We start from the raw sequence: 16,638 nt of genomic DNA on the forward strand, positions 1-16,638 counted from the left end.
TGGTGCGAAGCTAGGGAGCCAAAACACACACCCTTTTCGTGCAGAAGAATATAGCCATGGATTTCATTTTTCTCTTAATCATGTGGTGAATATTTCTAATATGACTGCCGACATTCACTGTACAAAAGTCAAGGCAAAAACAATTCTCTTGATTACAATGAATTCATTCTTGTTACAAGAAGCTTGCAAGAGGGTGCCAGCTACACTAACAATGAAATGCAGCAACCGTGCAGAGAGCAATGCGCCAGGTTATCAAGTGCACTGTCTTACGGCCAAACTAATATGCAGAATGGCAGTGACAGATGTTCTGCCCCTGTAGCTTTCTCTTCATTGCCAAGAAGAGCTGTCGCTGAGTGTAACAAACGATACAGTCTTCAATAATGCATTTCTAGTGTGCCTTCCTACACAGCTACAAAAGTAGTTTTACAAAGGTTCATATACTCTTGGTCATTATTGGACCTTGTTTACAACAAGGTATGAAAGCAATACACAACTCTTTTGGAAGCTGAGAAGATAAAAAGTCCTTTATTTATCTTACAGTTGTGGAACACTCTCTTTACAAGCTGCTGAGAATAACATTCATCTGTTCCTGAAGGCGAGAAAGGCGTGGCTTCATTGCACCAAGGTTTTCTACATGCAGCAACTTTGATACTGCATTCTCAATAGTTCCAATTAGCTTTTCGGCTTCATCCTGTGGAAAGAAAAGGATGAAATGTAGTCTGAAGAGCAAATAAGGGAAGGAGGTGAGAGCAAAGCTCCGAAACAATGTGTTCAGTAAGTAGCCGATTACCATACAGTGTCTTAAGGGCCACACTGTCTCCAACAACTGATCTAGTAAAGATTTTTGATGGTCCCTGCTACAATGTGAGATGATAAAGATGGTGCAGTGCCGAAATCAAATTGTGAGCCACAGACTTCTAGGACAAAAGTTGCTTTTTCTTCCGCATTTATAGCACCACAAATGATCACGTCTATGGACATCTCAAGAGCAAAACCATAAAAGGCATGATTTTTTTGTTTAATTTAACCAAGTTTATTGGTTTAGTACCTGAAGAGCGAAAAGTGTGTAGCTATATAATATAGGTAGTAAGTGTAGGCAGAAAATGATTCGGCTATTTTAGTTGTGAGAATAGCTTCTCATCAACTCACAGTGTTAAAAACAAATACAAAGCAGCACACTGGGCACTTTTGCGGAAGTCTGATATGAAACGGGAAAAAAATATCTCTCGTAAAATATCGGTGCTGTGGCTTTTTTTTTTTTTTCAGATTTGTCGAGAGACATTTGGTCAGTTCTCAATTATGACCAAGGAAGGAACTTTCAGTGCTTCATCACACACTGCCGACCCAGGACCACTATTTGTCTGCTTCTGCTCTTTTTAACACCGAAGATGGCATTATAAGGTGAACCAACTAGAACAAATCCACGCATTGTCAAGCTACCTTCAGGCAACTCCAAATGAGGCTTCGTTGCCTTCACGTTTTTGCACTGCACTCTCAAAGCAAAAACGTTAACGCATACTTTTGTAAGCAGTGCTTTGGCATCATCATATACGAAGCTGGTGCAATTCCTCTCAACACTGCAAGTAAAGCTTGAGTGCCAGTAAGTTTGCAGGTGAGACAGTTTCAGTTTTCAGAATGTCAGGATTTTCAGACCAAAACCTCTCGAATTGAGATTATTCTGCTCCATACTTGTGTACGAGCTGATTTTCATTGCATGCTTGCTTGAGTTTAGGAAAAAGTAAGCCCAGCATTGTGTACTTTATTCACTGCTACTCCGAAATGGCAGCACAGTAAGTGAAAGAATGTTAATATTTATTTATTTATTGAACCTTACAGGCCCCGATTGGTATTGTGTAAGGGGGGTTACAATAAGAAAAGACTGTCATTAATTATGGGCGAAACAACAAGCAATGCATGATGTTAAATCATACCACATATCCAAGAAATTGCGGGATATGTGTAGCATGGTTACACAGAACAAAATACATGAAATGCATACAGAATATAACAACAAAGGTACAGAAATGCGGAGGGGTTATCTAACAATACAAGTCGAGCACGCGTTTACTGAATGCAACAAGATCAGTTAATGAAACAATTGATCTGGTTTGTGGGGCTTAACGTCCCAAAGCAACTCAGGCTATGAGAGACGCCGTAGTGGAGGACTCCGAAAATTTTGACCACCTGGGGATCTTAAACGTGCACTGACATCACACAGCACAAGGGCGTCTTGCTTTTCACCTCCACTGAAAAGCTGCCGCCGAAGCCAGGATTCGATCCCGCAACCTTGGGAACAGTAATCGAGCGCCGTAACCACTGCGTCACCCCGGCGGGGTAATGAAACAATTGATTCAGGGAGATCATTCTAGTGATATGGCGCGAGGGAATGCGGATGAATTGAAGGCTTTTGTACGTCCAAAGATGCACGAGAAACTGATATGATTGTGTAAGCACCTAGATGTGCGCAGTGGAATGTTAAGTGGAAGCGGTGAAGGCCTGTTGCTGTAAACATACCTGTGCAACAGGCACAGAAGTGCAACTCAGTGCCGAGTCTGCCGACTAGCTAAGAGCAGAAGAAGATGTCCTTTTTTCATTTCAGATACACTGGATTTGCGACTGTAATTGTTGGAGATAAACCTAACACTCTGTTTTGTATTGATTCTAGCTTTGCTTGCAGGTAATTCTGGTATGGTGACCATATTGCAGACGCAAATTCCAGTTGGGGCCATACATATGTTATGTACGTAAGTTTACGAACATGAGCAGGTGCTTTCATAAGGTTTCGGCGGCGGTAACCAAATGAACGGGATGCTTTAGAAGAGACGGAGGTAATGTGTTCGGACCAGGAAAGGTTTGATGTTAATTGAATACCTAGGTATTTGTAGGACAAAGTCTCAGTCACAGGTACACTATTTATGAGGTAAGAGAACTTAGAGTTTGTTCGCTTACGGCTGAGAGTCATTACTTTACATTTAGTGGGATTAAGCATCATTAGCCAATTTTCACACCACTCGTGAACAAAACTGAGGTCCTGCAGAAGAGCGAGGTGATCATCGGTAGATTGTATTTTATGATAAATTATGCAATCATCAGCAAACAAACGCACACAGAAAGAAGTATTAGTTGGTAGATCATTTATATATATATATATATATATATATATATATATATATATATATAAGAAACAACAATGGTCCGAAAACACTGACCTGTGGAGCACCTGAGGTGACATAAGCTGCTGATGAAGAGTAATCATTGACTAACATAAACTGCTCGCGAAAGGTAAGGAAATTTCGAATCCATGATAAAGTTAGAGAATCAAGGCAAATGGCTAAGAGTTTGGAAATTAGGTGGCAATGGGCTACACAATAGAAGGCTTTTGAAAAGTCAAGGAAGATGCAGTCAGTCTGTTCGTTATCATCCATATTGAAATTCAGGTCAGTTGTTAGCTAGAGCAGTTGTGTATCACAGGAGTAACCCTTCCTGAAGCCATGCTGGTTAGGAAAGAAAAAGCGGTCAAAACTCAAGATGACGACGGACATTAGATGAGATAACATGCTCGAGTAATTTACAACACATGCATATGAGCGAGATTGGCCTGTAGCTATCAGGAGAACTTCTATCATCGCTTTTAAAAACTGGAATTACTTTAGCCATTTTCCAATCTGCAGGCAGTTGACTAGACTCTAGCGATTGTTGAAAGATACCTGAAAGTAATTCACTCGATATAGGCTTTGCATTTTTCAGTACTTTGAGTTGATGTTATCGGCTCTACAAGAGGTAGAAGGGTTTAGGCTATCTATCAAAAGTGATATGCCCTCAAAAGTTATAGTAATGGGCTCCATGAAAGTCCAGTCCTATTTGGGAAAAAACAGTACACTGGAATAGTCTACCTTCGTGAAGACAGACGAAAAGAATTGGTTGAATTTTGATGGGCAATCTTCATTGGGAACAGGTAAATGTGTTTTGTCTTGTAATGAAATGTGACAGTGATCTTTCTGCGGTGCAATCGTCTGCCAAAACTTCTTGGGCGTTGATTTTAGTAAAGCGGGAAGTCATAGCAAAAGTACTTATCTTTAGAATCGCGTATGGCAGCACAGTATGTTTTCACACACTCTTTATACTTTTTTCAATTGGACCGATCACCAGTAAACAAAGCTTTCTTGTATAAGTGCTTCTTTTTGTTTCTTAAATATTCTGAGAGATTTATTAAACTAAGGATATGACCTGTCGTTGCTCACTCGAACTAACGAGACATAGAGGTCGACCGACAGATCTTATCCCTAAAAAGAACCCAGTTTTCATCTACTGATCTGGAATTAAATGGTGGTAGGAATGTGTAGTGATAAAATGCATTAAAATCTGCATTCATTTGTGAATAGTTGGCCTTATTGTAGTCCCTTATGATCTTGATATCGCGACCGGAGTGCTTGTGAGGGAATCGGATTGGCAACTGCATTAGTTTGTGATCACTGAATTCATCGAAATACGTAATGTCGCCTACAGTGTCAGGAGCGCGACTGAAAATAAGATCCAGTGTGTTGGAGCCACGTGTTGGACTGTTTACACTTTGAGACAGATTGAAATCCAAAGTCATGTTTAGGAAGTCGCGGGATATGGTGCAGATAAAGAAGACCAATCAATATCTGGAAAATTAAAATCACCAAAAAGGTAGATGCGCTCGCAAGGGTATTGCAAAACAGCAGCCTTGATGCTGTTGCGGAGTCAGGTGGTTGATAACAGACACCTATCAGCATCTTTGTTTGAGACGAAGTACAGGCTATCCAGACAACTTCAAGTGGAGGCAGTGTGTCGATAGTAAAAGATTTGAGTGTTTGTTTGATGGCCATATCAAAACATTCATGATGGAAAATAGCGCGAAAGTACACGAAGGACGGAAGGAAGAAAGACACGGACAAGCAAAACATCTCCACCCTTTCTTTCTGAACGGTCATGTCGATATAGAGAATTTCTTCGAGGCAGAACTTCATTGTTGTCTATATCAGGGTGCAGCCAGGTTTCAGTTAATATAAGAATATCAGTAATATTGTCATTGTCATCAATGAAGGAAAACTCGTCACGTTTTGGAAGCAAGCTGCGAATATTGGCATAAGTTACTGATAAATATGGTGTCAAAGCGCTCAAAGCAGCAATCGCACGTGTAGCGGCGCCCGATTTCGTTACTAGCTAGCTGTAAAGAACGACAGAGTCTTTTTCTTTGTTGTAAATCTATATCTTGCTGCCCATGTACATTTTATCCACAGATAACCTGAACTTTTTATCCTCAGCCTTAGCATATTCTATTAGTTTTTTACGTGCGAGTCGTGTGGTAGGCGAAAAATCCTCGCTGATAGAAAAGCTGAATTTTTTGGTTTGTGAGCAGCAGATAGGATTGTTTGTTTATCCTTAAAATGAGCCATCTTAGCAATTATTGGTCGATGCTTGTCAGCAGAAAACTTTCCTATATGATGCGAGCGCTCGATTTGCGATCCTGTAATTGTTCTATTGAAGTGCTCAGCGCAAAAGTCTATTAACTTTTGTTCTGAGGATAGCCAGTCCTCTTTGGCGTCATCTGAAATGCCGAAGAAAAGCAAATTTGACCGTCTAGATCTATTCTCTGCATCATCGCATCTCGAATGAATAGATTGCAGTTGTTTTGAAATATCGGACATTGCATCACTGCCAGAAACAACAGCTGAACCAACGCTGGGGGAAGCAATAGCGGTTTCAAGGGTGGATACCCTCTCCATTAGACATAGAATTTGATTGTCAGTAGTTACTTGTTTTTCTTTGAAACCTCTCAGCTCGCCAAATATTTCCGCTTGCCCTAACTCTAGCCTTTTTATTGCATCAATGACAGGTGTGAGGGCAATGTCATCAGGACCAGGGTTCTCTTCAATGTCACCACAAAGAAGCCATAGCAGATCTAGCAATGATGCGCGGAATTGCGACAGCAACAGCAGGTAATTTTTCCCCACACTCCACAGTTCCACTGGGCACGACACCGCTACTAAACAATAGTTACTGATTTTTATACAAGTGCAATGGTTCAAGTAACTAACCTGGAAAAGCAGGATGGGTGAGTGCCCCCTTTCTAGCAGCGGTGCCATACCCAGTCGAGGCCAATATCAATTTTGTGCAGCTGTTATGATGCAGCCAAGTGACTCTGTGCACTATGTATCATAGCCTGTCTCTCACTTCAGCTTATTCCTAGAATATAATCCTAGATAAAGCACACCACAGCACAAACTATATCAGAAACATCAGCACTTGGACCAGTAGGTTGCGACACGAAATTAGTAATCACATTAAAACAATGCCACAATGGGTTGTCCACATATTACAGTGTTCCACTTTGTGATGCAATAAAATGGACAAGAATTTTACTCGACCTAGGTGCAATATACCATATTGAGTAAAGCTTTATAGCTGCTTTAACCTTTGAAAGGTAAAAACACTAGAAATTAGCTATTTCGAGGAACTTCGATATACCTCGCACTTCCTGCGCTTTTCAGGAATTGCTTCTTTTGTCACATGGCTGTCTTGGTTGCTTTGGGAATCCTTTGCAGCACCCTTCCAAGAGCAGGACAACATTTTCTCCTGGCGTCTCACAAAACTGGGCCAACAAAAGGGCTTTTGCAGGTCTTCCTAAAGTGAGACCGGCACATTTAATGTCAAGGTGCTCGTCAGAATTACGGGTTGCAGAAAGGTGCTCAAGAAATATTCTCAGTACATAAGAGTTCTTAATTATATCAGCAGTCTAATATAGATACCAATGTAACTTCAATATCACGCAGTAGGGCAAGAGAATTTTCATTACTTATTCTTTTTGGTTGCCTCAGCATAACTTATGTCTCATGGTAAGAATGAAATTTTGTTGGACCTCCTCACTGGGTAAACTTATGCCTGAAAGAAGAAAAGAAAATTCAGAAGTGGCCATAATAATGTGCAAACTGGCCACCATCAGTCAGTCGCTTGACTCTTAGCATGACATATGACTTTCTAACCCCTCAGAATAAGCCCGCTTGACCATACTCCTCAGAATCTTCTCACCACTCAAAGATTTTTGCAGCTTGATGAATAGAGCTGTGCTGACCGTTTATACCAAAGTAGGCTCATAAATGACAAATATTTTAGGTCGATAGCCAAGTGCCACTGGCCTTAATGGGGGGTCAAATATATGGCATATGAGCTGAGCTGCACAGTATCTGGATGTGTTTGCACCACAGTGTTGATGCATACTGTAAAATCCCAAGCAAGCCCCCCCCCCCCCCCCCCCCCCCCTCCCCTCTTATCTCCCCTAAACGACACACTACCTCCCCGCTCCCTCATCCAGGCCACACTGCCAGCCCCATCCAGTCCAAGAATCCAATCCAATCTCTACTGCCAAAAACATCACAAACAAAAATGGCAGGTGCCGCATGGTGCCGGCTCGCCCGGATACTGACACAGCCAAAGGCTGACGGCCGGCGTCGCATGACCACTGCTACAGAGACATATAATGCGCACCACCAGAGGAGAGATGGCCGCTCTCAAGGCAGGAGCTGGTGCTGAATTGAATTAAGATAACCGCCAACATATTTGAATAGCGCGCCGGGGCGCATTGGCGGCAGGCACTGAACAGTTTACATTGGGGGTAGCTGCACAGCGAGAACACGAAGCGTGGCGGCTCTCCGATGCCACGGTGCACATTTCTAAGCCCAGTCGACGCGATCAGACAAAAAAAATTAGATCCCTGTGCACTCAGCAATTTTTTTTTTTCCTGGCAAAAAAATATTGTCATCGCCATCTTGAATTTCGGTGCAGTACCGTGAAAGCGCCCCCTCCAATACTCCAGTAATTTCGGCGTGCGACAGACCGGGGCATTTGTTCGGTATTTAAGAATTCCCAGGCTTTATAATGCGTGGTCCCTTCTTCTTTGCCTATGCTAGTTTGCTTCACAGCAAGCCTGTGCTGGCTGCAGTACATGGTGATGTGCAGACCACAGCCAGACATGCGTGACCACAAAAGTGGACATGATGTTGTACATTAATCAGTGTGTAAAGGTTCTAACTATTTTACACCTGATTTTGCGACACTTTCAACAACAAGAAGAAAATTAAACTAAATTATACTGATGCATTAGTTTATGTATGACAGATATTGACTAAAGAGTTAATGTTCACTGGATGACACAAAAATGCAGCCATACTCGTTATTCATTCAATAATTATTAAATATAGGACTCTTGTTTACCTCTTTTATCCACTAAACCTCATTACTACTACAAATTCTGAACATCAATTAAAGGTGCACAACTTACCTTCATAAGAAATGATGTCACTGCTTGTTTTAGGGACAGAGATTCAACTGCTTTAGTAATGACACTGTTGTACTCTGTGATTTGTGCAAACTGAGCAAATGACAGCATTGCCATATACTGTACTATGTAGTTCTCAGATGACAAAAGTAAGGCAAACGACCTTGACAGCTTTTCAAGAACCTCGGTTTTCTGAAAGTAAATAAAAGGCATGGCTTAGCTGTAACGCCACATGTATCACAAGATAAGCCACTGCACGATTATGTAAATCATAGCCACCAAACCCACACCAATAATTAAATTACTGAGGTTCATTCAAAATTGTCATGCAGACAGGGATCTGCTTAGCAGCTTTCAATACTGATGGCAAAATAGGGCTTTTGACTTTTCATCTTTTTCATGGGAAATGAAGTGACAGAATAACAGCAACGCATCCCACCCCAGACCAAAAGAGATCGCATGACTGCTACCAGCACTTTCTTGAGGGCACACATTCAAAATCTCACCTTCCCCATGTGGCTCACAGGCCACATTCTGGGAAATGATATAAAACACAAAACAACAAGCTGGGAAAATCCTCATTGGGTAGTAGCTAGCTAAACTGAGGATATCACAGCACTGCAACAGCGGCACTGACAACAGTAACTGCAGAAAAAGCTGCTCATGCGCCTTTGTGTTTGTATGGTTTTATGGCACATAGGTAGCCAAGGCTATCATGCACCAAACACACGGTTAAAAAAGTCTTCTTGTTGTATGCATTGCAAATTTTTCAATTATATGATATGTTCAAGACTTATAAGGTGAAAGCTTTTATTGCCTCATCGTTGTCGTCAGCAAAAGTGTCACGCTTTTGCGGCGGCTCTCATTGGTCGAGACGGGATGACGTCATGGAGGTCTCGACCAATCACAGAGCACCACCACAGTATGCTCGAATGCGTGCCTTATACGGCCATATTCCAATAAATGATCAATTACTAATTAATGACCAATTAAATAAATAATCACTAATTGCAAATGATGACTAATTATGAATTAAACGAGTATAATTAATAATTACTAAATTGCGACAGTTGCTTAATTTATTGATCACTAATTAATGCAGTGCACCCGGTAAAATCAACCACACAACAGTAAACATAGAACTACGAAGATACAAAGAGAGTGATCTTGTCGCTGCCAAGCAGAATTCATTGAATAAATGCACTTGCAGAATGTGCAAGAGTAGTCGCTCGCTTTACTTGTAGCAGCATTCATCGCTACACGCGCAACTGTCGCGTAGCAGAATGCAGCACTCAGGCTTTCGCCTTTGATTACTTTAGTCTCCAAAGTGTCCTAAAATTTTTTTACTACTTATAAGAAATTAAAGATATAAGGGAAGGCAACAAGAGCATTCTCCACTAGAAGCAATGTTGAATGAAAAGGATGTATTTATTGTAAAACAAAGTACAATGTTTTTTTTTTCATAGTGCATTAAATTGTATACATGAATATAAGACATGATTTATGATGAAGACGTCTGCATGCATCACACAAGGGTTTGTCTTGCTTTGTCAGTATGAAGTTACATGTAAGGTGCGTGTGTGTGTGTCCTATGCAAAGACTATATTTATTGTAAAACAAAGTACAATGTTTTTTTTTTTATAGTGCATTAAATTGTGCACATGAATATAAGACATGATTTATGATGAAGACATGTCTGCATGCATCACACAAGGGTTTGTCTTGCTTTGTCAGTATGAAGTTACATGTAAGGTGCGTGTGTGTGTGTCCTATGCAAAGACTGTATAAAATCCATTTTTAGAAATATACATGGTGAGCACATGATTTCCATCCTCCAAAAAGGCTCTACCAAGTGCAGTTTATTATTTAAGTCGTTACTCCAAGTGGAGTGCCATTTATTCCTTAGCTTACAGTGCACTATAACTTCATGCAATCTTTAAAAAGCATTTATTTTCTTGATTCGTTAATTATGAGTTCGAGCAGCATATATGTCTAATCTCTCACTGCCTTTGATTCCAACATGACTCAGGACCCAGCAGATATTTATGCTTAGTCCCTGAGAAGTGGCTGTTCTTATGTTGTGTATGTCTCCAAGTGGTGGTGCAACTGCATTTCTGGATTAAAAGGCTGTATGTATGCAGAGAGAGTCAGCATAAATAATGCTGTTTGTAATGTGTGTGTCCTTCCAAACATAAACAATATTCTGCATAAATGCCACTCCATGCTAATATATGTAACAAATGCCTGAAGAAGATGTTCCAGGAGGCATCGAGGATAACATACAAACGTAACACAAACCTCAGTGATATTCTACTGCATTCTAAAGTAGCCAACAAGCATCCAACATAGCCACATCCTTGCTCTTGACCCTGATGTAAGATGTGAAATCATTTACAAAAACGCTCCACGGTCAAAAGTACTGCAAGCAATTTCATTTTTCGCATAAAATCGGGCTTTAGCTGCACATCGTCAAATGTTATCTACCTTCAAGAATGCTCCTCTTGTTATAAAAATACATCGGAGAGACAAGGCAATCAATGAACATAAAGCTAAATGTTCATAGGGCAGACACAGGCGAAAACCTCCAGAAAGCAGTTTCACAGCATTTCAATTAGAATGGCCATAAGTTTGACGAAATTAGATTATTTATTCTCAAGTCAGGCTTTAAATCTTCAAGGGTCAGCAAATATAGGGGGGCATATCTAATCCATAAATTTAATACATTGGAACCAACAGGAATAAATATCTCTAAAGGAACACTAGAATCCCTTGAATATATTCCCTCTGCACCGTAACTAGCCGGGAAACAATCCCATAAAGCGTTCATTGTTTATTCACAGCACATTACACTCTCCCCTCTCGCAATAGCATAAACTGCATATGTTTTTCCAAATGTGTTTCCTTCTTATCACTTCTTACTTTGGTTCCCTCTTGAACACTTTTCTTCAAATGTCAGGCTGGCAGATATAAATTACTCTGACCTGTTATTATTTTGCTTTCCTTTATTCAATTGTCCTTCCCTCCTCCCTTCAAAAAACTCTTGTTAACTACTCCCTTGTAGCTGTATTACTAATCAGGTCCCTTTGGAATGCTTGTCCCCTTTCAAGAAATGTGTGGTCACGAACCTGCTTTAGGTACTCTCATCATCATCTACCTCGCACTGTAGTTTTTTCTGCTGTTGCCGCTTTTAATTTCTTCTTCAGGTGACGGAATCAGCGGTTCGGTTCCAGGCTCATTGAAATTCATACCCAACAAATATTCTTTCATTCCTTGCCCAGTTTCTTTATCCCCCCCCCCTTCCTCCCTGCCTTTTCTTCTTAGGAAGCAAAAGCGCTTTTAAACCCCATCAGTGATGATCGCGCTGCCCAGACAAAGACGTTCCCTTGTCGAAACGCTGGCTCAGCTTGCAAACTGTCAGCTCCTCTCAAACATTGTTCAGGGCTTTTTCATACTGTGTAGCCATCTTCTTTCTCTTACATGACAGTTCCAGTGGTCTAAGAAGGCAATGGTTAGAAAATTTTTATAATTTTTTAGGCCAGTCATATGAATTTTAACCCCCACCCCCCTCCCCTCTTCCTTTTTTTTTTTTTTCCTGGAGAAAGGTTTGCCGCTGCTGCAGCAGGGGAAAGGAGGAGCTGTGTTCATCACATTCTCAGACGTGCTGGATGATCATGTAGAAGGCATGGGTATGATTGTTTTGGACCTCGTCTCAAGGGGGGTGAGGCCTTGTGGCCTGCTGACATAGCACTCTGCACGGCCTGCTTTACAGAGTACATCACTTACAAGAGCGAAGAAAAAAAAAAAAACGTGGACACAGAGAGACATAAATGAATACAACAAGCGCTCACTTCAACTTCTTCCTCGTGATCGCCCTCCTGTTAAAGCCAAGACAACTGCTACATTTTTGAACAAGAAATGGGTCAACTTTTGGCATTTCCATGTGGTCCATAGCAAATATGCTGAAGTAATGACACTACTTGTTTCACATCTACATGGGGCATGAATGCTCCTGCTCACTGCATGTGGCCTGGGAAGGCACCGAAGACTGCTGTGATGCTGAGCCCTGTTGCATCACAACAAAGTAAGTTGGATTTTTGCACCAACGACAGTTGTCACTTCTGTGTTCCTCAAAATGTTATTCCCGATTACATTTAGTGTCTCTATTTCTTTTTGTTTCTTCCCCGCTGGGCAAGACCATGAGTAAGCCGGATGGCTGCCCTTACAGTTTACATAAAGACATGGTTCAACTTTGAGCTCTCAGAGGAATGCTCACGAAAGGCACATTGTGCGCACTTGTGCTGGCCCCGGCAACTTCTACTTGAAGCAGCGGTGTGGGTTTGGGATATAAAGCCTGAGATTGGCCTTTGCGTAACCTACCTCAATGGACTCTGGAAGAAAGCCTGATACAAAATTGAGGGCAATGTATTTTGTTTGAATGTTTTTGTTCTCTCATTTGATCTTGATCCTATAAGTGTAAACATGTTACATTTTGTTCTTTTAGCCTATCTAGATGTTCTGGTTCAAAAATCATCATTCGAGAAGACTCCAGTTCAAATGTTCTGTGAGCAGTGTGGGTTGACTGTAACTGGAATGTCCTAAAACAAATTTCACTTGACAAAGCTTTTCATGCCGGAGGCTGTAGCGCACTTCTAACAAAAGTCGCCATTTCCCATCTTCCTACTCTAGTAGCCATTGCCTGTGGCCTCAGTTAAAGTCTTTGCAATTTACAAATGGTGAAACAAGTAGCGTCATTACTTTAGCATGTTTGCTGTGAATCACGTGGAAATGCAGAAAGTCGATCCCTTTCTTGTTATTAAAATGTAGCAGCTGTCTTGGTTTTAACGGGAGGGTGATCACGAGGAAGAAGTTTTGGAGCTATAAAAATATGATGAGCAGAAAGAATAATCCAAGAAGAGAGGTGGAGACAGGAGAGTTGTAAGAAAAATGCAAAGTGAAAGATGGAGGGGAGGATAGGAAAATGTGAATGCCAGTTTTCCCCAGTCTGGTTAGCCTGTAGGTGCTGCCTACAGGAAGTGGAGGCCAAAGTGGCGCATTGCTTCTCCTCTGCCGAGGGGCCTTGAATGTCCAGACATTCAGCATTAGCTCAACTACCAGGATCCCCTTCTCCTTGGACACTGCAATGCCACGGATGACAAACCATAGGTGCTCGGAGTCCATAGCGTCACACAGTACTCCAAACACATGCTTTAAAAGAGGGGCTCATGTGTCTGTTGTCTTAAGATATTGTGAGAGATAAAAGTATGCATAGTGAACACACCTGTGAGCCGCAGAGGTTGCGCATTGCTCCAAATGATGAAAGATGCAAGGCAGTCATTGTCTGTAGAGAGTCAACTCCACTATCTTGTAATGACTCAATGATGCTTAGCACCTGTGAAATATAAAATGTTTATTATTTCTCACACAGTGTAAATGACAGTACTTCTATAAAAGCCCACCACAGTGGGTGTATCAGGTGCCATAACCAAGCTGTGCAATGTCTTCGGAATTTAAACAAAAAGCTACCTATAATAAATGCCCTAACCTATCCCCTTTGAATTTTCACTCCTAAATATCCTGCGAAGGTGGACAAAAAAGATAGCCACCAATATGGCACAAAACCTCACCAAAGAAACAGTACTGCAGAGAGTAAGGGTACTTAAGTCAATTCAACATTCTCAAGAGTGCTATTTGTCAGACAAACAGTGTACGCCAATCACATAATGAATAATTAAAGAATAAGACCCCCTGGTGACCCATGCTGCAGTGAACATGTTAAAGAACAGTTTGCTATGAGTTGTAGTACCACGATGAATAGCTTTGCAATGTAATTTAGATCAACGAAAAATGCGCACTTTTAGATGATGTGATGGAAATGCTGCACTTGCTCTGAAGAGAGCAGAACATGCAATGCAATATACGTGCTGCTGCCTGCAGGTTTAACCCGAATGCATGAGCACAGGGTAACAAAGTGTAAGTTGTGCAAACAGCCACGAATGCTTTACAAGTATGCGATAAACAGATCTCAGAGAAAATACTGGCCAAATTATTTCAACTCAGTAAGGCGACCAGGTATCTGCCAGTAAATGGTTCAAGCAAGTGCTTACACAAAAAGGGAAATTGCATGCATTAGGAGGAAATAAAAGTCTTACATCAGTAATCGAACTGGTACTTAGGTGAGCTATTTGTAACACAATAAGTGAGATGAGACAATTAACCAGAGCACTGCAAATCAAAGAATGGTCATATGGAATAGCCTTGAGGGTTTTCAAGAGGATGGAAACAGGCAGGTGGTCATTCTTTGCTTTGGAACTAGTTTTGAGATGATGAAGAAGGCACTCCTGAAAAAAAAAAAAAAAAAGAAAGCACAACCCATCTTCAACATGGCTTCATGTGATCTTTACCCAACAACAATCATAACAGTCACCTACTGTATGAAAAAGCAGATGCAAATGATCAAAAGCCATACCAAAGTTTTCAGCTCGACGGGTGTTATCGTCTTGCATAGGAACTTATTCAAAAGTTGAACTGCATCTGCCTTAGCTGTAGGCATCACTTTGGATAATGGCAAAGAACTTAAGACCAGCAAGTCATCAGCATGTAACTGCATCAGCAGTGCCTGAAAAGGCAAAACACACAAGACTGATAAAATGCTTCTGCATGCTCCCATATTCATTTGCTTCATGCAATTGCACACAGGATTAATGGCCATTATGTTTGGCAGCTGAGAGCAAGGTCGTAGAACTGAATCTCCCAGCTGTGGTAGCTGTGGCAGATACATTACATCGAAAGCAAAATGCAAAAAGGCCCATAATTTTTGTTATTTTTAGGCTAAATGTAACAAAGCTGAGCAATCACATTCAATTTGTTGAGGTGATTTAAATTATGCAATCAATTTCTTGCTTGTCTATTATTTACCAAGGTATAAATTTGCACTCCTTTGTTTACAACAGAGAAAAAAATCACTTATCAGGAAGCTATCAATAACAGTGCCTAGAGAGCATAATGAACAAGGAATGCATTGTTTAGAGTAGTTTTCAAATTATGCCAACATATTAGATATTAGATATAAATATAGTATTAGATATTTTACAATGAGTTGAAATTCAGTGTAAATAAGACAAATTAACAAGCAGTTTAAATTAAAGTGCACAAAAACATTCGTAAGCATCAACTGAAAAATCTACTCCAACACTGCATGCTTTTAATAACATAGCAGCCTGTGGCAACAACTGTTGCTCTATCTGCAATGCTGATATATTCTTCTTGTAAACTTGCAAACAGCCTAAAATATGTGTTTAAGAGAATAAATAAACTGAACTGAGATGACAGATAAATTGCATTTATAAATTCGAATTGCACAATTTTAACTTCATCCAATAAATTAAAAACTTCACAGGTATGTAGAATACGAACAGCAAGTTTTGAAAATGCTGTTTTCTAAAACTGCTTTTGCGATTTTTCGGCCTCAAAAACCCCTGCCCTCTATTAAAGGAGTATATAGATACTAATTTTTGGGTTCTCTTTTGTAATGATGCGTAAGACATTACTGTACTTGGATCACCATGTGATATTCGCCTATGACCGCTGAATAATTTATAATCGAATTTCTTTTCTCACCTGTTTCACGTCAAAGTCAAGCTTAGGTCACGTAAGGCGTGAAAATGAATAGCAATATATCCTTCCTTTGCAGTTTGAATTCGCTATAAAGCTAAAGCTAGCCTGCTTGTAGAACAAGAATCAGAACAAATGAAGAGTCAGCGATTATATCGCTGCATTTTCATGCCTTGCATAACCAAAACTTGATTGTGACGTCATAGACATCTCTCGGTTCTGAAGCCGAAACTTGTAAGAAAAGAAAATTCAATTATAAATTAGTTAGTGGTGGGCGTTGAAAACCACTTGCTGACCTATATACAAGATTGTCTTATGCATCATTAACAAGAAGGAAAATGCCACCAAAATTTGGTGTTGATACTCTTTAAGGAAGCTTAGCTGGCCATAATTAATCTTAAGCCCTCCACTATGGCTGCCATATCTCTCTTGCTCTTATTTTACCTCCTCCTTCACCTCTTTCTTCATGGCAAAGTTCAGATGTCCATATTGAGTGCACTGTGTGAGAAAGTTCATCTTTCCTTTCCTTGGAACTATCGCACCTTGTTACTGCTTAACTGACTGCAATTGTTCCTTCCTGAGATATCAAGCTACTTACAATGCATCCCGAATTTTGGTTCCTATTAGAAAACAGTGGTCGCAGAGTTCTCACATAGCACGCCGCATAACTGACCGATGTAAGCTGAATTATTTACAATTTAAAATTAAAATAAATCTAGATGTGACTA

General features: G+C 40.6%; 1 protein-coding gene across 5 annotated transcripts in view; it reads right to left on the reverse strand.

Moving 5' to 3' along the window:
* Positions 1–502: 502 nt before the first annotated feature.
* Positions 503–16,638, reverse strand: part of LOC146202888 (FIGNL1-interacting regulator of recombination and mitosis-like) — a 45,772-nt gene continuing 29,636 nt past the window's right edge. The window contains exons 17-23 of one of the 5 annotated variants that reach the window (XR_014703797.1): positions 14,766–14,915; positions 14,449–14,637; positions 13,578–13,688; positions 8,303–8,491; positions 6,493–6,648; positions 6,063–6,223; positions 563–691 (exon numbers count right to left, since the gene is read on the reverse strand). Coding sequence is in view for 4 of the 5 variants with exons in the window: in XM_084588441.1 (XP_084444567.1) it covers positions 557–691; positions 6,493–6,648; positions 8,303–8,491; positions 13,578–13,688; positions 14,449–14,637; positions 14,766–14,915 (930 nt within the window). In the remaining variant the exon portion in view is untranslated. Of the gene's footprint in view, positions 692–6,062; positions 6,224–6,492; positions 6,649–8,302; positions 8,492–13,577; positions 13,689–14,448; positions 14,638–14,765; positions 14,916–16,638 lie in introns of all 5 variants that reach the window. The other 4 variants (XM_084588442.1, XM_084588441.1, XM_084588444.1 and 1 more) reach the window with 4 other exon arrangements.

Source organism: Amblyomma maculatum, chromosome 1 (genome assembly GCF_055883805.1).
Source record: "Amblyomma maculatum isolate TAMU_Amacu chromosome 1, ASM5588380v1, whole genome shotgun sequence".
Taxonomy (NCBI): domain Eukaryota; kingdom Metazoa; phylum Arthropoda; class Arachnida; order Ixodida; family Ixodidae; genus Amblyomma; species Amblyomma maculatum.